This window comes from Lipotes vexillifer, unplaced genomic scaffold, assembly GCF_000442215.2.
Source record: "Lipotes vexillifer unplaced genomic scaffold, Lipotes_vexillifer_v1.1 scaffold459, whole genome shotgun sequence".
Classification (NCBI taxonomy): Eukaryota; Metazoa; Chordata; class Mammalia; order Artiodactyla; family Lipotidae; genus Lipotes; species Lipotes vexillifer.
In genome coordinates this window covers 3,526,584-3,549,139 of record NW_006769874.1, presented here as the reverse complement: position 1 = coordinate 3,549,139, position 22,556 = coordinate 3,526,584, and the positions used below count along the sequence as shown (strand labels likewise).

Below are 22,556 nucleotides of genomic sequence, written 5' to 3'. Positions count from 1 at the left end.
GGTGTGGAGAAAAGGAACCCTCTTCCACTATTGATGGGAATGTAAATTGATACAGTCACTATGGAGAACAGTGTGGAGGTTCCTTAAAAAACTAAAAATAGAATTATAATGGAAGCAGCATAAATGCCCACAGACAGATGAATGCATAAAGATGTGGTACATATATAAAATGGAATATTACTCAGCCATAAATAGAAATGAATTTGGGTCACTTGTAGAGACGTCGATGTATCTAGACACTGTCATACAGAGTGAAGTAAGTTAGAAAGAGAAAAACAAATATTGTATATTTACGCATATATGTGGAACCTAGAAAAATTGTACAGATAAACCGTTTTGCACGGCTGAAATAGAGCAACAGATGTAGAGAAGAAACCTATGGACAGCAAGGGGGGAAGTTGTGAGGGGTGGGGGTGGGAGGAGTTGAGAGATTGGGTTTGGCATGTATACACTTATATGTATAAAATAGATAACTAATAGGAACCTGCTGTAGAAACAATTTAAATAAAATTCAAACTTAAAAAAAATAAAATTACAAAATGTAACACACAAAAAACTTCCATTCACATACATGTATTTATGTGAATAAATTATTTTCATGCTTATATCTGTAAATATAAAAAGAGGAATAAAATCTACCTTGAACCAAAAAAGAAAAAAAAAAAAACAGAACCCACCAGTTATACAGAGGAAAACCCTATCAGGGCACTTGCTCCAGTGGTAAACAATACTGAAGTTGGTCAGAGGTGGGGAATCGTCTCCCATGCAGCCAGCAGCCCCCCCGCAAGGAGCGTCCTCATTGCAAAGCTGGGGGACGGTGCCGAGGCGTCTGTGAGTAAATGTGAGCTGAGCCCCAGGCCAGCTGCTGCTGAACTGTTCCCACCCTTCCCAGGTAAAACACCTGAATATGTACAAGGACTCGAAAGCCTAGAGGAAGGACCATGGAGCCACACCAGCGACAGCACACCGGCAGACTTGGTGCCTGCAGGCCAGCCAGGATGGTCCTGGCCCCGGGTGCTCTTCTGGAAGCTTTCCATTTCCCTGCCTGAGGTACCCCTCCTGTCCCGGCCCCCACTGCTGTTTTCCTTCCTCACCTCTGCCCGGGGAGAAATTCCAGCGGCAGTTACGGGTGACACATCCTCTTCTTTAGCAGGTGGCAGCCCGGCAACTCCTGCAGAAAGTCCAGCAGAGCCCCACTCACACCGGGCCACCCACAAAGCCGTGGCCCCTCACTCTCACCCACCAGACCAGCCCCGACACTGCTGACGGGCCAGAGAATATGGTGTCAGGCACAGCTGCAGGGGCTCTTGCTGGCTGGAGCGGTGTTTATATTGACCTCAATGCAGGCACACCTGGGGAGGGCTGGCTGGCACGGTCAGGCTGCCCAGGTCAGCCAATCCTCACCCCTCAGGGGCTCACAGTTGCAGAAAATAGACCTTGATGAGCTGGCCAGGTCGAAGGAACAGGTGTGGGCTCCTGAGGGTCAGGATAGACAAGGGGCTGCAGCTCTAGCTTGTTTTCTAATCATTTTATCTGGCCCATGAGTGGGAGACAACTTCAAGACCCTCTCCTAATGAGAGGAGCCCAGGAGTCAGGGCGAGGAGGGGTGGGTGGTGGGTGGAGACAGAGGCCTGGTGCCCCGGGTGCAGTGAAAGTCTCTGGAAGACCAGGCGGAGGGAGGCCACACAGAGTTACGCCCAGTGTCACAGACCTGTTGGAGCTGCTGTTTGTTAGTTCAAGTCCTGCTCTGAGGTGCTCTGTGTCAGCTCTGAGAGACAGGTGAGCTGGGGGTGCTCTGCAATGAGGGCTATGTGCACGGTTCCTGTGTGCCCAGCCCTGCCGGGGTACCTGCCCAGGGGAGCTCTGTATCCTGGGAGAGGCCTGACCACGAGAGCCCCATGGGCTGCTTGGTAGCTGCACAGGTGAGCTCCATACCCTGGGAGGGGCCTGACCATGAGAGCCCCATGGGCTGCGGGGTGGGAGGGGACCTACACAGGTGAGCTCCATATCCTGGGATGGGCCTGACCACGAGAGCCCCGTGGGCTGCTGGGGACCTAGTTAAGGATGTCAGGACAGTCAGTGAAGCCACCGAGGATATACATCCAATAGTTCCTAATTCCTACACCCTGCTGGTCATTCTACCATCCACCAGGACATGGTATTCTGTATTAGACTTCAATGATGCCTTCTTCTGTATTCCATTAGTCCCAGAGTCACAAGAAATTTTGGCTTGTGAGTGGCAGGACTCAACATACAACAAAAACAATACTCCTGGGCCGTCGTGCCCCAAGGGTTCAAAAATTCCCACACCATCTCTGGGGAAACGTTAGCTAAACACATAAAAGTTCTACCTCTGCAAAAGGGAACCCTCATTCAATATGCAGACGACATTCTGATCGCCAGCCCTACTAAGGAGGCCTCTGAACTACCTAGCCAATAAAGGATAGAAGGTGTCCAAGAAAAAGGCTCAAATATCACAGACTAACATGACCTGTCTGGGCTTCATTCTCACAGAAGGTCGGAGAAGCCCACCCCAGGAAAGGGAAGAAACCATTTACAGCCTTACCCCTTCTAAAACTAGAAGACAGATTAGGGGTTCCTGGAGAGGCCGGGGTTTGCTGCATCTGGATCCCTAACTACAGTCTAATAGCTGGGCCTCTATATGAAACACTGAAAGGAAAAGATGATGATCCTTTTGAATAGAATCCAGAAGCAGCCTTTCAAGAATGGAAAGAGCAGTTAATTCAGACCCTTTCCCTGGAACTCCCTCATTTAGCTAAACCCTTTGACCTTTACATTCCCGGTCAAAGGTGAATCGCGCTTGGAGTATTAGTGCACAAACTGGGACCACTGAAATGGAAAAACACAAGAATGCCCTCCAGGTAGGAGAAGCTACGGTCACCAATGGCTTGGCCCGCCACCCCATCCAGCCAAGGTACTGGGGGTATCTAAGAACTTGGAAATCACCAGACCGCAAGGCCACCTCCCTCCTAAGGGAAAAGGACCCCACGTGGTGATCCTAACCACCAACCATGCCCTGAAGTTGCAGGGGTCGCTGCATGGACACACTGACCTCGAGTGAGGAGGCCCTCCAACTCCAACCTCCAGAGAGACAACCGGGGATAATGGGGCACCATGATGACTCGTGTGACGATCACTTGACCCGGAGTTTCTCTCAGAAAACAAAAGTGTGTCCCAAAAGAGCAGACTACTGCTTGCAGGACTTACTGCACCCAGAGGGGAGCTAATAAGCTTGGCGGGGGAACCATATGTCACGCTGTCACCATAGAAAAGCCTACAGACACCGCGGTGACGGCGGCCAATGAGACCGGTGGACTCCCGGCTACTTCAAAAGGCTGTTGACTCAGTGGCCGTCACGGCCCTGGATCACCACCGGCCCTGGACTGTCTGGGAGTTGAGTGGGCAGGGCTCTGACACCTGGTGCTGTTTGCACGTTAATTCAGAGGCCTAATTGAAGAAAGCGCAGACTACTGGTCAGAGCATCTAGGCTGGCAGAAACGGGAAGCCTAAGGTGGCCGAACAAATGTGGGGCGGGGTAAAACCGGCCCCCCCAGTGTCTCTGCACATCTCTTTCCTGGACCCTTAAAGGTCATTAGAATCTATAACATTTCCAATGCTGGTGCTCAGGCGGACGAGCAGTGAGGCAGGAGGTCTGGGGACAATCAACCTCACCCGGAGGCTGCTGGGGAGAAGTTCTGCCCCTCGCCCCCGGGTATGAGGACTCCCAACTCAGCACTCAGCAGTTACAGAAGAGGGTTCTGCACCCTCAGCACCCCAAGAATGAGGAACGGGACAAAAGGCAGAGGAGGGGTTTGTCACCGCCAAAGCCCATGAAAAATTCCTGGGAGATAAAAATAGAATCTGGGCAATAAAATAAAGTCTAACCTTTTTTTCCTTTGTGCTTTGTCTAATTTCACTTGCTCCTAGGTTTCCACATGCAGAGGTCCCACAGCCGGCACTTCAGACCCGATTTCCTAGTGCAGAATGGCTGGGTCGACACCTCAGCTCGCGGGGCCCCATGCAGACTCCGCGACATAGAGCCTGAGCTGCAGCCAAACCGGCCCTCGAGAGCTCCGCCCCATCCCTCCCACTGAGGCTGCCAGGATCCCTACACAGCAGCCCTGCCCACAGCCCGTGGGGTAGCGCACGCTCTCATCTCTCCATTCTCTGATCAAAATATAAAGTTTCCTTTGCTTCTGAACCAAACTCAGTCTCGATCTGTTGGTTCCAATGACACTGGGCAGGGGGACCCTTGTTGGGGCCCACTCTGGAGGATCAGTAACAGAAACTGAGAACATTGTAACTTCAATGAACAGATGTGTGAGCCAAACTGTAATTAACATAGAGCAGTGTATAAGGCTCGGGTAAAAAAAGATGTTTCTAACACTTCCATTTGATATTTCCATCATTTTATTATAAGCAAGTTCAGTGAAAAGCTTTGTCTTATTTGTCAGGTCAACATTAGAGAAATGAATTGATTTCTTTCCAAGGATGTACATCTTATAATCTTGGTTAAAGCTTCAATCTTGTTTTAAATGCTTTTCCATTGAAAATGATACCTCTCTTCCAGCTCCCCCATTTCTGAGAAGTATAAAATCTTATAATTTATTATTACCAAAGGGGAAAGGTGGGAGGAGGGATAAATAAACAGTTTAGGATTAACACATACACACTGCTATGTATAAAATAGATCATCAACAAGGAACTACTGTATAGCACAGGGAACTACACTCAATATTTTGCAATAACCTATAAGGGGAAATCATCTGGAAAAGAATAGATATTTTTATCGACATCAGCTATCAACGACAGATAAAATGTAACCTAAGGGAAGCCGATGGTGAGCACTTCTGACCCTGAAGACTTCAATCATCTAAAGTTCAGACTCTGCCTACTTCCCAAGGCCCTTAATGAACATATGTGTAGCCGTAGCTTAAAAAATTCCCCAGTTTGGGGTTCGGGGAGACACTGATTTGGAAGAATCCCTGGTGTTCTCCTTACATGCACGGGACCCTTCCTACTGCTAAAACATGCCTGTCACACCCAGAGGATGGTGCACCGTTTGATCAGGAAGAGTTTGGAAAAGGCATCTCATCTCCTCATCTCCTGGTGCTCGGGTTCACCCCTCCAGCGTCTTTCCTAACAATCTCCCCACATGGGGATGTCAGCACCGTCAACATCCTGTTGCACACAGTTTGGAATTTGTCCAGAGGATGAAGCGGAAGGATGAAAAACAATGAGAGACAAGTCCTAGGTGTTCAGACAGGCACATGTCACTCTAATTTCCAATCAGGAAGACAAACTGACCAAAGGCTAGGATTGCCCATGGAAACAATACGGCTTGAGGAAATCCCGCTGTTTCGTGGCCAGTTCCCATAAACACAAGTTGAAAAATGGAACTCAGGGGCACTAAAATTCACAAAACTGCAGAGTTGAAAATATCTATCACTGAAAAATGTCTTGAGAAAAGTCACAGAAAAGGACTTGTAAGAAGGGAGAATGGCAGGAAAGGGATTTGAAGAGGTAGAAAGGACTCGCCATTAAGCACAAGAAAAGGGGCTGAACATTGCCAACACTGAAGTTGGCCAAAAAGGGTGTATGCGTTTTTTCTGAATATCTTCAAGAAAAGGGCATACACACTTTTTAGCCAACCAAACAGGTGGGCACTGGAAATCAATACTACAAAATGTATCACTTTGCATCAGTCAGAAGAGACATCCTCATAAATTGCAAACACCACAAATGCAGGACAGGGTGAGGAGAAAAGGGAGCCCTGTGAGGCTGATAGTGGAAATGTAAATTGCCAATGGCCACTCTGGAGAAGTGTATTGTGTTTACTAAAACATATAAAAAATGAGCTACAGAGCACAGGGCACTTGCATTCATGGGTGTATATCTTGGGAAAAACAAAAATCAACAGGACACAGGCACCCCAACATTTACCGCCTCTCTGTTTAAAAGAGCCTCGACTAGGATATAACCTAAATGTCCCTGGAAGGAAAAAATGGATAAAAGAGATGTGGTACTTATGTAGAGTGGAATATTACTCAGCCCGGAAATCAATGAAATAAGGCCAGTTGCAACAACTCCGGAGGAGTTACGAACGATCATTCTAAGGGACATAAGTCAAAAAGAAAAAGACACATATCATAAGATATCACTTAAAGGTGGAATCAAAAATGGCTACACATGAAATAAATTACAAAACAGAAATATAGTCAAATATGTAGAAAACACACATAAGTCTGCTAAAGGGGAAAGGTGGGGAGGGGTGAGGCATTATACAGGAGGTTGAAATTAGCAAAGATACCATTCCAAATACCAAATTGATAATCAACAAGGCCTACACAATAGGTCAAAGAACTGTACTCAGCACACTCAAGTCACCGGAAAAGAATATATACGACTGGTAAGAATCTGAAAAAGAATTTATTGATGTCTCTCTGTACGTGAATCAAGTGGACGTACAGCAGCAAGAAACAGGGCTTTGAAAATCAGCTGTAACCAATATAATAATAAATTTAAAAAAGTAAAAGACAGTGAGGAAGAGAAAAATTCTTACAACTTTTGCTCAGGGGCTGTGATGCAACATGGATTGAACACATCTAGACCCACAGCAGGATAAGACATAAGGCTGGAAATTGTTCATGCTAAGAGAATTAGTGAGGTTGGATGAGGAAATGCAGACCCTTTAAAGTAATACTGCCTGGTACCCATTCCATGGGTCCCAAATCTGCAGGTTCAAGGGAATCTTCCTACAGCTAAAACATGCATGGGAAACCCAGAGGACTGTACACCATGTGATCAGAAAACGTGTCTAAAATGCACCTCATTTTTCATCTCCTGGTGCTCGGGTTTGCCATTCCAGCCACGTTACTAAGAATCTCCCCACTTGGAGAATCAGTACCTTTAACCTCCTGTTAGGCACAGTTTGCAATTTGTGTGGAGGATGAATGGGAAAAGGGGGAACCAATGAGAGACTAGCTGTAGGGGGTTGGACAGGCACAAGTCACTCTAATTTCCCATCACAAAGAAGAATTAACCAAAGGTTCAGCCTGCCACCTGGGAATGAAAATAGGGCCTGAAGCAATCCTACGGTTTTGCAGCCAGCTCACAAAAAAGCGAGTTGAAAATCGGAACTGAGATGAACTGCAATTCAAAAACCTGCAGAGTTATAAAGGAAAACTATGGTACCCTAACACGTACGCTAACCCTAAAGCGTTGTGGAACCCTAACCTGTACCCTAAACCATACCCGTTCCCTAACCCTAACCCTAACCCTAACCCTAACTCTTACCCGAAGTCTTACCCTAACCCATACCCGAATGCTAACCCGTACACTAACACTAACCCGTACCCTAACACGTACGCTAACCCTAAAGCGTTGTGGAACCCTAACCTGTACCCTAAACCATACCCGTTCCCTAACCCTAACCCTAACCCTAACCCTAACTCTTACCCGAAGTCTTACCCTAACCCATACCCGAATGCTAACCCGTACACTAACACTAACCCGTACCCTAACACGTACGCTAACCCTAAACCGTTGTTGTACCCTAACCTGTACCCTAAACCGTACCCATTCCCTAACACTAACCCTAACCCTAACCCTAACCCGAAGCCTTAACCTAACCCGTACCCTAATCCTAAGCCGTACACTAACATTAACCCGTACCCTAACACGTACGCTAACCCTAAACCATTGTCGTACCCGAATCTGTACCCTAAACCGTCCCGTTCCTTAACCCTAATCCTAACCCTAAACCTAACCCTTACCCGAAGCCTCACCCTAACCCGTGCCCTAATCCTAACCCGTACACTAACACTAACCCATACCCTAACGCGTACGCTAACCCTAAACCGTTGTAGTACCCTAACCTGTACCCTAAACTGTCCCCGTTCCCTAAACCTAACCCTAACCGTAACCCTAACCCTAACCCTTACCCGGAGCCTTACCCTATCCCGTGCCCTAACCTAACCTGTACTCTAACACTAACCCGTACCGTAACACGTACGCTAACCCTAAACTGTTGTCGTATCCTAACCTGTACCCTAAACCGTCCCCGTTCCCTAACCCTAACCCAGCCCTAACCCTTACCCAAAGCCTTATCCTAACCCGTGCCCTAATCCTAACCCGTATACTACCACTAACCTGTACCCTAACACGTATGCTAACCCTAAACCATTGTCGTACCCTAACCTGTACCCTAAACCATCCCCCTTGCCTAACGCTAACCCTAACCCTAACCCTAACCCTTACCCAAAGCCTTACCCTAAACCGTGCCCTAATCCTAACCCGTACACTAAAACTAACCCATACCCTAACACGTACACTAACCCTAAACCGTTGTCGTACCCTAACCTGTACCCTAAACCGTCCCCATTCCCTAACCCTAACCCTAACCCTAATCCTAACCCATACACTAACACTAACCTGTACGCTAACACGTAGGCTAACCCTAAACCGTTGTCGTACCCTAACCTGTACCCTAAACCGTCCCCGTTCCCTAACCCTAACCCTTACCCGAAGCCTTACCCTAACCCTAACCCTAATCCTAACCCATACACTAACACTAACCTGTACGCTAACACGTAGGCTAACCCTAAACCGTTGTCGTACCCTAACCTGTACCCTAAACCGTCCCCATTCCCTAACCCTCACCCTAACCCTAACCCTAACCCTTACCCGAAGCCTTACCCTAACCCGTGCCCTAATCCTAATCCGTACACTAACACTAATCCGTACCCTAACACGCACGCTAACCCTAAACCATTGTTGTACCCTAACGTGTACCCTAAACCGTCCCTGTTGCCTAACCCTAACCTTAACCCTAACCCGAAGCTCTCCCCTAACCCGTGCCCTGGTCCTAAGCTGTACACTAAAACTAACCCATACTCTAACACGTACACTAACACTAAACCGTTGTCATACCCTAAGAGGTACCCTAAACCGTCCCCGTTCCCTAAACCTATCCCTAACCCTAAACCTAACCCTTACCCGAAGCCTTCCCCTAACCCTAAACCTAATCCTAACCTGTACACTAGCACTAACCCGTACCCTAACACAAACGCTGACCCTAAACTATTGCCGTAACCTAACCTGTACCCTAAACCGTCCCCGTTCCCTAACGCTAACCCTAACGCTAACCCAAACCCTAACCCTTACCTGAAGCCTTACCCTAACCCGTGCCCTGATCCTAACCCGTACACTCACACTAACCCATACCCTAACACGTACGCTAACCCTAAACTGTTGTTGTACACTAACCTGTACCCTAAACCGTTCCCTAACCCTAACCCTAACCCTAACACTTACCCAAAGCTTTACCCTAACCCGTGCCCTAATCCTAACCCGTACACTAAAACTAACCCATACCCTAACATGTACGCTAACACTAAACCGTTGTCGTACCCTAACCTGTACCTTAAACTGTCCCCGTTCCCTAACCTTAACCCTAACCCTAACCCTTACCCTAAGCTTTACCCTAACCCGTACCCTAATCCTAACCCATACACTAACACTAAAGCATACCCTAACACGTACCCTAACCCTAACGCGTTGTCTTGCCCTAACCTATACCCTGAACAGTACCCGTTCCCTAACCCTAACCCTAACCCTAACCCTAGCCCTAACACTAACCCTAACCCTAAGCCTTACCCTAAACCGTACCCTAATCCTAACCCGTACACTAACACTAACATGTACCCTCATCCTAACCTGTTGTCGTACCCTAACCTGTATCCTAAACCGTACCCGTTCCCTAAGCCTAAGCCTAACCCTAACCCTAACCCTTACCCTAAGCCTTCCCGTAAGCCATACCCTAATCCTAACCTGTACACTAACACTAACCCATACCCTAACATGTACTCTAACCCTAACCGAGTGTCGTACCCTAACCTGTACCATGAACCGTACCCGTTCCCTAACACTAACACTAACCCTAACCCTAATCCTTACCCTAAGCCTTACCCTAAACCGTACCGTAATCCTAACCCGTACACTAACACTAACCCATACCTTAACCCTAACACTAACCCGTACCCTTTCCCGTACCCGTACCCGTACCCTAACCCTAACCCTTGCGTAGTGGGAGCTCAAAGCTCTCTCCTCAGGTACAGCTGTGGTCTCTGAGGGAGGCAGAGCTGTGGTCTAGGAGATGCAGCTGTTGGGTCTTTTCCTCTGCCTGGTGATGGATCCCCAAGGTGAGTGTCTCAGGTTCAGGGCTGGTCTATGGGGATGATTGTGGCTGCAGGTGGCTAAGAGGGACTGATTCTCCTTGTTCTCAGGTGTCCTGTCTGATCTGACACTGTGGAGTCTTGCCCAGGACTGATGAAACCCTCACAGACCCTGTCCCTCACCTGTGCTGTCTCCGGGGGCTCTGTAACCAGCAGTTACTACTGGAATTGGATCTGCCCACGCCCTGGGGAAGGGTTGGAGTGGATGGGGTACTGGACAGGGAGTACAAGCTACAATCTGCTTTCCAAGGCCGAATCTCCATCACTGCTGACATGTCCAGGAACCATTTCTCCCTGAAGCTGAGTTCTGTGACCACCGAGGACACAGCCGTGTATTACTGTGCAAGAGACAGTGAGAGAAAGTCAGTGTGAGCCCAGACACAAACCTCTCTGCAGGGAGGCAGGAGGGGCTGGGCTGTAGGGGGAGCTCAGAGACTAGTCCCAGGAGCCGGTGCAGCGGGTGGCAGGGAAGGTGGTTTTGGTTGGGATCGAGAATTACCTCTCCACAACATTCAGCTGCCCCAAGGGACATTTCAAGTTTTTTCTGTCTCTGAATTCTCATATTCTCAGTGCAGCCAACAAACAAGAAAGTTACATTGTCTATTTGCAGATGGGATATCATCAGTCACTAGGGATCTGTCCATCAAGTTCCTATATCTTATTTATTTTTCTTGACAAAGAGAAAATCCAGAAGACTCTCAGCTTCCCTGTGATTCGAAAACATTTCCACAAAGGGAGGTACCAGCACATTTCATCAACTCTGTGTCCAAACCCAACTTCGACCCCCTCACGCACAGGTGGCCCACATATAGGACCTCCTGTCAGGCACATATGACGTCAGGGGGTTATGATCAGTGCACCCCCAGGACCTCTGTCCACAGGGTCTCTCTCCCCCCAGGATATGTTAACCTCCTGCTTCTGATTTACTGGGGTGGATGTTGAACCCACCCCAACATAACACTCTGCCTTCTACCTTTTAAATTCTCCCTCTACCTGTCCTAGATTCTGAGCACCGTGGGGTTAGGGTTAGGGTTAGGGTTAGGGTAGGGCTAGGGTTAGGGTTAAAAAAAAAGCACACAAGATCTCAGAAAACCAAGTAGTGTTTCCCTCTGTGAGGGGAATTTATGAGGTAAATCTCCATTTGAAAGGGTGTCTCCCTCTCTGTACCAGGAATAGGGTAACTGAATCTCAAGAAACTTTTACCTACGGAGAAGGTCTGGACTTAAATCTACATAACAAACATACCCTTGTTTACTATGCTCTGCCTGATGACCTCCTTTAACTGGCTTCCCCCCTCTCCCAACACCTTTTGTTTTTTTTTTTTTTTTTTTAAATAATACACAATGTATTTATTTATTTATTTATGGCTGTGTTGGGTCTTCATTTCTGTGCATGGGCTTTCTCTAGTTGTGGCAAGTGGGGGTCACTCTTCATCGCGGTGCGCAGGCCTCTCACTATCGCGGCCTCTGTTGTTGCGGAGCACAGGCTCCAGACGCGCAGGCTCAGTAATTGTGGCTCACGGGCCCAGTTGCTCCATGGCATGTGGGATTTTCCCAGACCAGGGCTCGAACCTGTGTTGTCTGCATTGGCAGGCAGATTCTCAACCACTGCGCCACCAGGGAAGCCCACACCTTTTGTTTTTTAACTGAAGATGGTATATAAGGGAGATTAGGTCATTTCCTGACTTAGTTTTCCTGGTGTTGACCTGAATGAAACAGACAGCCAGGTATTTCTCCAGCAAATATGGGTTTATTCTCACGATCGGGAGAAAATCACAACTTGGAGGTCTGCAACCACAGCAAGGCACATGAGCATCCCCATGAGTCAAGGGAAGGAAAACACCTCTGTAGAAAGGAAGAGGACCCTGGAAAGGCTATAGCAAACAGAGTACACAACTTCTTATTGGCTGAGTCCTTGAGTCCTGGCTCAGTCCTTTCCTGAGGCCAGGAAATGAGAGTCTTTCTTCTCGCTGTGGGGCTCCGCAATTGTGGTAACGCATGAGAGCTCTCCGTTCTGGTCTCCCCGTCCTATTTAATTGAGGTTTCTGCTTATTAATTTTTACAACACTAACCCCCAACTCTTAGCCCTTGGCCCAATCCCTAAACCCAAACCTAACTCCTAACCCTTAACTCTAGGCCCTAACCCCTAAGCTTATCCCTTCCCCACCATCCTAAACCCTCTCCCTAACTGCACCCTTCATGCCACCCTCCGTCCCTTTCCTGGACCGACTGGGCCAATGACATTTCTGAATCCTTCAGCATCTCCACCCTGCCTCTCCCCGCCACCCTACAGCCCCGCCTCCAGGGCTCAGGAGGCGACTGGGGTCATCCGCCCCTAGGTGAGCGGATATGTGCTCCCAGACCTAGAACGCTCAACAGTGTCTGCAGGACGTGCCCAGGCCGTCAGGAAGTCAGAGAGCCCGCGCTCTGCTGCACTTAGCTCACCTAAACGCCCTCCAAGACCTCCACGTGACCCCCGGGTACTCAAGCGGCTTCGCGCCCCTGCCTCAGCAACCAATCGGAAGTCAGGGACAACGAAGCCGGCCCAAGCCAGGCCTCCCCCATGGCCCCGCCCCCTCTCCACTGCCGTCCAATCGCTTCTGGCCGGCCGTCCTCCGCGCTTCCGCGCCGAGTTCTGCTGTCGGCGGCGGGGCGGCAGTTCCAGGGGCCTGCTTCCTGCGCCCATGGCATCCGCGAGCGTCGGGCTGGCTGAGCTGGGTTTTGTGGAGGCGGCGCCGGCGTGGCGGCTGCGCAGCGAGCAGTTCCCCAGCAAGGTGGGCGGCCGGCCGGCGTGGCTCGGCGCAGCCGGGCTGCCGGGGCCCGCGGGGCTGGCCTGCGCGCTGTGCGGCCGCCCACTGGCCTTTCTGCTGCAGCTGTACGCACCGCTTCCGGGCCGCGCCGACGCCTTCCACCGCGGTCTCTTCCTTTTCTGCTGCCGAACGCCACCGTGCTGCGCCGGCCTACGCGGTGAGCGGCCCGGGGCCCGGGTAGCGTGTGCGCGGTGGGCGGCCTGCGGCCTCGGTCGCGCGTGCGCTGCCTTGCTCGCGGTCAGGGCCCAGGAACCGTGCAGCCTCCTCTGCGACCCCGCCGCGGGCCTCTCCCCTGTACCCCGCGAGCGTTTCCGGGGGTGGGGGTGCGTTCCAAGGGCTCGCGCCTTCTTCGCCCCCAGCTTTTTGTTAATCAGTCGGTAGTAGGTGTTCAGATAATAGAACCTGTAATTATTCGGAAACCTGGGTTCCAACACGTTGCTCATATGTATGTAGTCTGACTTAATGTTACTTTTGTTACTAATTTGAACAAGCTCAGAGAGGCTTAGTTGTATGGACTTTAAAAAGTTTCTCGTTTTCACTCTTATTTTTTCTTCCTTTCCAGAAAATAAGCTTTTTGAAAGCAAAAACTTTCTTCTATTTTTCTTTTTAAAAAATGACTGTCTTTTCAGTCCTGTGTGGAGTGAAGGCTCAAATGTTTGAATTGTTATGTTGTTTTATTTAAAACATGTGTAACGTTTCTCCTTCTCTCTCCTTAGTTTTTAGAAATCAGTTGCCTAGGAGAAATGACTTCTACGCCTATGAGCCACCTTCTGAGGATCCTCCGCCGGAGACAGGAGAATCCGTGTGCCTCCAGCTCGAGTCCGGTGCTCATCTCTGCAGAGTTTGTGGCTGTTTAGGCCCCAAAACATGCTCCCGATGTCACAAGGCACATTACTGCAGCAAGGAGCATCAGACTCTGGACTGGAGATTGGGACATAAGCAGGCTTGTACACAAGAAGGTCAGTCAATTCTGTTTTTATTTTTAAATCTCAGCTCAGTTTCCTAGTGTCTGTCAGGCCAAATCTTTCATTTTGAGGATAAACGTTAACATTAGAAAAGGTGTAATACTTTTCAAAGCTTTGGTTAACTAGTGACATAAACACCTTTATGAAGAAGGAACTGTGAGGTCTTTGCCCACTCACGTCCCAGCCTAGCTTTGGTAGTCATTTAATTTATGAGCCATAATCTAAAATGCTGGAGCTACATATGTTAATTACTAGGGAAAACTGTTATGACATGGAATACACTTCAGATATAGGAAATTATTTGACCTTCCAAACTAAATGATTACTGATGCTAGTTACCTTACTTTGTTTCAGGTGATTTGGACAGTACAGTTCCAGACCACAGCTTCCTTTTTCCAGAATTTGAAATTGTAATAGAAACAGAAGATGAGATTATGCCTGAAGTTGTGGAAAAAGATGATGAATCAGAGATTATAGGTAGCATGGGTAAGGAATCAGTTTCAAAACTCATTCATTAAATATACACTACTATGTATAAAATAGATAACTAATGAGAACCTACTGTATAGCATAGGGAACTCAGTGCTCTGTGGTGAACGAAATAGGAAGGAAATCTATAAAAGGAGATATATGTATAAGAAAAAAAAGGAAAAAGGTGGGGGGAAGAATAGTGAATCTAGTTGAAGCAGAAAGTAGAGGGTCAAGTGTCCCAACATTCCAGCCTCAAGGGACATGTTGTCACCCATTTCAGGGGACACTGACGGCCTGCCGTGGAGACCTAGGGATTAGAGAACCAGTTTGGAGACACCCGTCTTAGATCATTGCTAAGACAAAAAACGTTTTTCTTTTTAACTAACATATGAGAAGATTCAGTGCCAGATGTTTAAAAGCACCTAGGGAGAGGGATGCTATGTTTCTTGGTGGGTAGTAGTGTTAGAGAGTGTGCTTTGGGGAAGAATTCACTGATGAAGGAGTCTGATAGAAAATTTCCAATAACTGGTGAGAGAGAACTCCCTGCATTGAGTGTCCAGTGAAATGAAACCGTGCTGTATCTAATCTGGACAGTGCATGCCATTGATCCACACTGTCTCTACTCCCTCAGACATGGGGCCAATAAAGTAATAAGCAATAGAAATGTAAAAAACAAAAGAAAAAACAAAACTCTTTCATTAAGTGATTAAATATAATGCTTGAAAGGAAGGGCTCAAAATGCCAAGAAGAGAAGCACTGATAGGAAAAGGCAACTCACTTGGGAGGCTGCAACCTATACTTTTCAAATATTGCCTCATTTGAAGGTATCCTTTCCCTCTTTGGCATATACAGGAACGTTCTGGTTCCTGTAAAGATGGCAGAGAAAGTATCCAGGTGGTCAGCTGGGTGGGGCTGCACAGGATGCTGGAAACTTGGAAAGTTTATCTGGCTCCAGGATTTGTTTCTCTGATTGAGATGGTGGACATGAGAGTGCCTAGCAGTGTTTGGTGGGCAGCAGGGGGCCGTTTTATCTGGCAAGTTTCAGATACTTGATTTCATCAGTTACCTCAAGGTTATCATACTCTGGAGCAGTGCCTGTGCTGAGACTGAGCCGTAGCCAAAATTTATCCAACACTTACTCTGTACTCTGTACCACAGGCCTTTTGTGCATGATCTTACTAAAGTCTTGACATCAGAACAATATGTTAGAAACTCTGCCCCATTTTGCAGTGAGGAAATTGAGGTTCTGGGTATAACTTGCTTGGTCGTATAACTGACTAAAGTTGTTAAGTTCTAGAACTGAAGTTTGAGCTCACGTCTTACTGACTCCAAAACTTGAGCTCAAAATGTAGATTTCAGAATCTAAATTAAATTTTGGATTAGAGTGTCAGCTTACTGGCTTACAGTTCACATTCAGGGTATCAGAAATACCTTCTGAGTTACAAAGACTTGATCCTGTTGGGGATAGCGGTGTTTCAGGTAGCTGAGATTCCAGAGGTGAGTGTGAAGGAGTGAGCTGGTAGGGTTAAGGCATGTGATGACTGAATGAGTGTTAAGGGAAAGGAGAGATGAAACATGAAGAGATTGGAAATAAGAGTCCAGATGGGTGAAGGACACTAGTGATAAGCAGGGCTCATATTTTGGGTGCCCTTTTGTGTGCTGGGCACAGCAATCCTCAGACTGGGACTTGGGGTCTGTTCTTTTAATTTGGAGTTTTAAAGAGAAGCTCTTACTAGGAGCTGGCATAGTAATAATGCTTCATGGAGTACCTGCAAAGTCAGATGGTCTTAAAGCACAAACATTAATGAATTAAAATAGGAAAGCCTGTGGAAACATCTGGCCTTCACTGTCTGATTTAACACTAAGTTGGTTGTTTAAAACTGGCCTCCCTCAGCACGTTTATTGTCAAGACATGGAGATTATTCCTGTTGCGTAATAGTTATGTTGATAATCTTTTAGGTGAAGCACCTGAGGAAGAATTGGATTCCATGGCCAAACATGAATCTAGGGAAGATAGAATTTTCCAGAAGTTTAAAACCAAAATATCCTGTGAACCAGAACAGGTAAAATAGAATTCATATACAGCTCCTTCTGTTCTTTTCAGGTGGTGTTTTAGGGGTATAAACCCTGAGTAGGGATTTCCCTGGCAGTCCAGTGGTTAGGACTCTGCACTTCCATCGCTGGGGGCCCAGGTTCGATCACTGGTTGGGGTACTAAGAAACCAACCTGCCACATTAGCACAAAGACCACTGTGGTTTTGTGAAAAGAATAATGGGTTTTGCTGTTACGAAGAATTCTGGGTTCTTGAATTACATATTGACCTTCTGATGTAATTGTATCTACAGTGTGGGGAAAAAGAAACAGAGTGGTTTTGAGGATTAAGGTAGATTGTAGACTCACAGTAAGTATTCAGCAAATGTTTCCCTTTGCCTCTTTTCTTCCATTAACTTTATTCCCCTTAACTTCCCTCACCATAAACATAAATCACTAAAGAAGACAGCTAAATTCCCATAAGCCAGTCGCTAGAGCAAATAAACATCCAGGGGCTTATAGGAAGAGTAGGTCTAGGTCCTAAATACTGAGAAGGTAGTTTTTAGCAACGCATATGCTTTTAACAAGAAATATTGAGGAAGGTCACTCATTTGTTATATAAGATGTTATTATAACAAATTTTACTTGTTTTATTTAAACACTGTGGCTCACTTGGTATTTGTTCCTTTAAAAATTGTTAACTAAGGTTCTGTATATCTGTGTGAAGGTAAGCACAAACCCTGGGCTGCATGTTAGATTGACAACCTGGTGATGGGGAAATAGGATTATTGTTAGTCTCTTCACAAAATAGTCATAGGATTCAGATTCTAACCATATTGACATCTAAGAAAAATAATTTGGATATCCTGAATCAGATAAGCTGAAACAGCCCCTTTGATCAGGGGGCCCAAACCCTGGGCCAAGGACCGGTACCATGAAGCTTCAGCTGCCACTCCCCATCGCTCACATTCACGCCAGAACCACCCCCTTCCCCCTCCCTGTCCGTGCAAAAATTGTCTTCCACAAGACAAAACCGGTCCCTGGTGCCAAAAAAGTTGGGCACCGCTGCCTTTGATGACCCTGAGAACGGTCTTAATTGTGCCCAGTGGAGGGGCGCAGGGGGACAGACAGTAAAGTGGTTTCCAGATGAGTGCTTCATCAATCGTAAGAGTATGTACAAAGCTTCTCTAGATGATCCTCAGATCACACGAGATGTTGGTGATTTAAACTGATCCTTATTGATTTTAGATTCTCAGATACGGCAGAGGGATTGCCCCCATCTGGATCTCTGGTGAAAATATCCCTCAAGAAAAGGATATTCCAGATTGCCCCTGTGGTGCCAAGAGAATATTTGAATTCCAGGTATGACCTTAAATAAGTACTATTTTAGTATGTGATTACCCTGATTTATAATTTTAAGCATTAAAAAACTGCCAAAGTAACATATGTGTATTGGTCCCTATGGTGTTATGGAAGGTTCCCTATAATGAAAATCAGTAGTTTCCTGCCCCACCTTAGGGCTTGTTGCAAGGAGGGAATTATCTTTTACTGGTTATCTGGTAGTTATTTCTATCATTAAATAGCATATGCTTTTTCTGAGATTTACCAGTTTACTAGTTTTTTAGACATTATCTGTTGACTGACTTCTGCAGTAGTGAGGATTTAAATGGAGTCACTCACACCATCTAGACCATCGCCCACTTCCCAGTGTGGTTAGGGTCAATATTATTTTAGTGCCTCTATTGTTACCTTTATAATTTAAAATAATGTACCTTTTTTACAATATTTGACTCTCTCTCTCCTTTATGAGAGTGTTTCAGAATGCTTACTCTGTTTAGTCTTGGTTTGTAGATTTGTTAGGAGAACAAATTAATGTAATCATTAAGGTAAAATACCCCCCCACACAAGAAGTTGTTAGCATCAAAATCCGTTTGGGTTGGGAGGAAATGCTCTTGAATTGTGGATTCACTAACCTTATAAAATGATATTTGTTTCTTAGGATAAAAAAAGGATTCTTGTGGACTGATCCAAAACTAATTGGTTCTTACTGCCAGAGCTGACTCATGCCCCAGATGAGCTGACAGCGGTTGTATAAGGCAATCGCATAACAGCAGCGGCAGCGCTGGCTCTTACTGTTTCCCACGAGACCACTGACTCCTAAGACCCATTTCTAGTCTATACAAATACATCAATAGATGTCCTTTTTGTATACTACTAGGTCAGTGTTTCTTCAGAGTCATAGTAACAGCATCTGCTATTCAGGTTGTAAATAACCCAAAATAAAAGTTGCCCAAATAGAAGCCTCATCCCTATTTTGTGGCATATTATTAATAAAAAAAATAATTAGGTTAACAGCCAGGTCAAATAGATCAGCTGATCTTATTATACTTAGGAACTTCTTTCTTAAACGAAAAAGAAAGACACCAAATAGAGAGGGACTTTAAAGAAACATAGAGTTGCAAAGTATTTTTAGATTGTTAAATATGTTAACACCATAATGTCTGTAATCTTGCTGTGGAATGTGGAGATGGAGAGACCAGGATCCCCAGGAAGGTCTGGTCTGTTGAAAGCAGACCGTGCTCGTCACCGCCAAGGAGCGCTCTGACTGTGCCATCCTTTTCCCAGGTCATGCCTCATCTGCTCAACTACCTGAAGGCCGACAGGCTGGGCAGGAGTGTCGACTGGGGCGTCCTGGCCGTCTTCACCTGTGCTGAAAGCTGTGGCCTGGGCACTGGCTACACAGAGGAATTTGTTTGGAAGCAAGATATAACAGATACTGCCTAAAGACAACGGTGTGAAGCCTCAAAATATTCATCATCTCTTAGACCTTCCAATTCCATTTCTAGGACTTTATCCTAAGGAAATAATTATACCAGAGATACACAAAGATGTTGTTTTAGGTGTTGTGTATCTGTCCAGCAGGAGGCTACACAGTCTTAATGATACACTTATATGCACATCAAGTAAGATAAAGATGCCAAGGTACCATTGTAGATGGTATTCATAGTATGCTATTTTTGTAAAAATATTTATACATGTGTATGTACACCAAAAATATCTGGAATGATATGCACTAGATGTGAACTGGTTAACTGAACAGTGGGACTAAGTGACATCTTTTTGCTTATATGTATATTTCTTTCTATAATAAAAATGGGTTATGTGCCTAATTAAGTCAAACCATCACTCAGAGCATTTCTCCCCTAAAATTTGCAAAGTTAAAACAAGGAGAAAAACATCTGGGTAAAACCCCAAGAGACTTCCTGAGCTCAAAGAGAAGCTCTACCTCAGAACTGACTTCGGTCACAGCCAGTGGCTCTGCTCAGACGGGAGACTGAAAGGTCTTCTCGCTCCATCTCCCCATCTCCCAGCACTGTCCACATGGCAAGTAAACCCAAATAAGGACAGGGAATCAGCCACTGGAATTTCCCTGGGTCAGCCTGAGGGAAGGCTCTGAGGTAGCTTTCAAGTGAAGGATATTGTTTCCGATGCCTCTCTTTACACAAGCGGTTCCTAAATCAATGCCATCAACCATGTTAAGGCTCCTTCCAGCCCCAAGTGACTTGTACTTGTGATAATTCCCAATTCTCTTAGTGCTGGACAGGCTTCACTGCTGCAAAGGCAAACCTAGAGACATTGCTGTTGATCACTGTTTGAAGACCAGCAGCTAGTTCTGGTAACATCCCTGCTAACCCTGAAATGCACTGCCACCATAAACACATCTTTTTGGAGGTAATATCACTGACTTGGCTATTTCACTATATAGTTTTATATCAGGAAATCCTGGCCTTTTAGTCCATATCACGTGTGTGTGGATCTGTATGTAATTTATATAAAGATACATAAAATACTGGACTAGTGGGGCCTTCACAGCCCAAACTATAAATCAGAAGTTTGCCCCAGTAGGACAGCATCCTGACTGCTAAGGACTTTTTAAGCAAATTGATTAGGGTCTGTCTATTTGGAGAGATCCCCATATTATGTAGACATTCTTACAGGCATGTTGGTAACCCACCAAGCTATCCTTTAGGTGTGTATCCCTGCCAAGGTCTGGAGATGACAGCAAGTTCACCAGGCATTTCCATTGGGAGACAGACTTGCAGCACTGACTTGGCAACCATGTCCAAAAAAAGCAACTAGTTGAAAATAACTAAAACAAAAATAAGAAAGAAAATTTAGATAGATAAAAAAAGCAACTCAGGGGCTTCCCTGGTGGCGCAGTGGTTGGGAGTCTGCCTGCCGATGCAGGGGACGCAGGTTCATGCCCTGGTCCAGGAGGATCCCACGTGCCGCGGAGCGGCTGGGCCCTTGAGGAGGAGCCAAAAAAAAAAAAAAAAAAAAAAAAAAAAAAAAAAAAAAAAAAAAAAAAAAAAAAAGCAACTCAGTTGCCTCTAGATATGTCAAGACATTTAAAAACCTTCATGCCAACCATGAAATGACCGACACATCTCACGCAGCAGCTGCTCCTGCGGAGGACATCAATCACTACTGCCAACCCATGCATGCTGTCCCCCAAACCTCTGCTTGGCCCAGATACTGCCTGACCAGGCAGCTCACCCTACTGTAGAGAGCAGTGCCATTCACCTGTCTGTCCTTTTTTATTTGATACACTGAATGCTGGTCTCATCATCCTTTGACAATTCAGAGATCACAGCAAAGAAAAAATGTTTCAGTGCTTTTGATATTCACATTAGTGGTAGTGTTCTGTTATTCTAACTCATCATCCCACGTGTCTTTAAAAATTAAGGGTTCTCAGCGTAAAATACTTAATATAGAACTGATCAAATAAAAACCCTGTAGTCTGAATCTGGATTGGATATATTAGTACGAACTCATGAGGTATTTTATCTTAAAAACTTTTAAAGGGAAAGAAGCAAGCACTTATCCTGCTATGTGAAAGAAGTATATCACTATATAAAAAAGTATTCTAACAAATCATGAAAAAAATAATTAGAATTTTATCTTTTGCAACCCACTAATTAATTAGTGGATCAATCAGAAGACACCAATCAGACATTAAATCCCTAACAAACACTATTTACAGTCTTTACAAAGGGATCAAGCCTTTAGATGCAGTCACCCACCGGCAGGAAATGGAGAGAACAGAGGGATATGCTGGCTGCACCATCCTGAGTTTGCAAATAGCAAGACAGACTGTAAGGAACTACTAGCCAAACAGCCTATAAATTTCCTTAAATGAGATGGCAGGGGAACTTAAGGAATAAAGCAGATGTAAAAACATATCAATTTATTAAAATGGAAGACTAACCTATATTGGTGTTTAGGTAATTACTGTAAAAGGATAATGGTTATTTGGGTGGGTGGTGTGGCTGGACTGGTGCATAAGGAGTAAGAAGAATTCAGTAAAGTGACTGGAAATAAATCTATCAGCAATAATTTTAAAGTCTTATGAAAAATGCCATTAATAACAAACTAAAATACTTAGGAATTAACTTTTATGTAATGTAAAGCCCTACATGAAAAAAATTACGAAACTTTACTGAAGAACCTAAGAGAAGACTCACACGTGAGGAAACAATTCTTTCTTGAATAGAAGGAGATTATACTGGACTGATGTCTTTCCAATTCATCCATACATTACTGACATCACTGATGACTGGAAATGCAAGAAAAGGGCACTTCATACACCCTGTTCTCTCTGGACTGTAACCTGATATGGATCTATCAAAACCTAGAATGTATAAATGCTCTTAATACAGTGACTCCTAGGCATGTTACTACAGAAATACCTGTACTTATCCACAAATACACATAAAAGGATGTTCCCTGCAGCACCTGTTTATAATAGTAAAACACTACAGGTAACGTAAATGACCATAATTACGGAAATGGTTAAATATATAAACTTGTGTAACCATCAGATTACGCCATCAGATCACATCATGAGGCACCATCAGATTCCATTTCATGGCAGTATGTTTGTCATGGAAAAATGTGTATGATATAGGGACTAAAAAAAGGAAGCTATAGGGGCTTCCCTGGTGGCGCAGTGGTTGGGGGTCC

General features: G+C 45.7%; 1 protein-coding gene and 1 gene segment (V, D, J or C); both read left to right on the top strand.

Moving 5' to 3' along the window:
• Positions 1-10,335: 10,335 nt before the first annotated feature.
• On the top strand, positions 10,336-10,628 carry LOC103087221 (Ig heavy chain V region 3-6-like; the record flags this gene model as incomplete). The annotated part of the segment is given in 1 exon segment: positions 10,336-10,628. A coding segment is annotated over 1 exon segment (293 nt), but the record flags the coding sequence as incomplete, so codon positions are not given.
• Positions 10,629-12,890: 2,262 nt separating this feature from the next.
• Positions 12,891-19,442, top strand: PDCD2 (programmed cell death 2). 2 transcript variants are annotated; one of them, XM_007445932.1, is made up of 7 exons: positions 12,940-13,029; positions 13,129-13,222; positions 13,782-14,024; positions 14,385-14,516; positions 16,461-16,564; positions 17,781-17,894; positions 19,158-19,316. In XM_007445932.1, the coding sequence occupies exons 1-7, from the start codon at positions 12,940-12,942 to the stop codon at positions 19,314-19,316; spliced, it is 936 nt and encodes a 311-aa protein (XP_007445994.1). The 2 variants fall into 2 exon arrangements, with proteins under 2 accessions (XP_007445993.1, XP_007445994.1); XM_007445931.1 differs by having other exon boundaries at positions 12,891-13,222; positions 19,158-19,442.
• The last annotated feature ends 3,114 nt before the right edge of the window (positions 19,443-22,556 follow it).

Excerpts from the sequence above, each read along its gene's own strand:
- PDCD2 (XM_007445931.1), top strand. The coding sequence starts at position 12,940 with ATGGCATCCGCGAGCGTCGGGCTGGCTGAGCTGGGTTTTGTGGAGGCG. Across the intron at positions 14,517-16,460 it reads AGAGATTATAGGTAGCATGG|GTGAAGCACCTGAGGAAGAA; the intron begins GTAAGGAATCAG and ends ATAATCTTTTAG. Across the intron at positions 17,895-19,157 it reads AGAGAATATTTGAATTCCAG|GTCATGCCTCATCTGCTCAA; the intron begins GTATGACCTTAA and ends TCCTTTTCCCAG.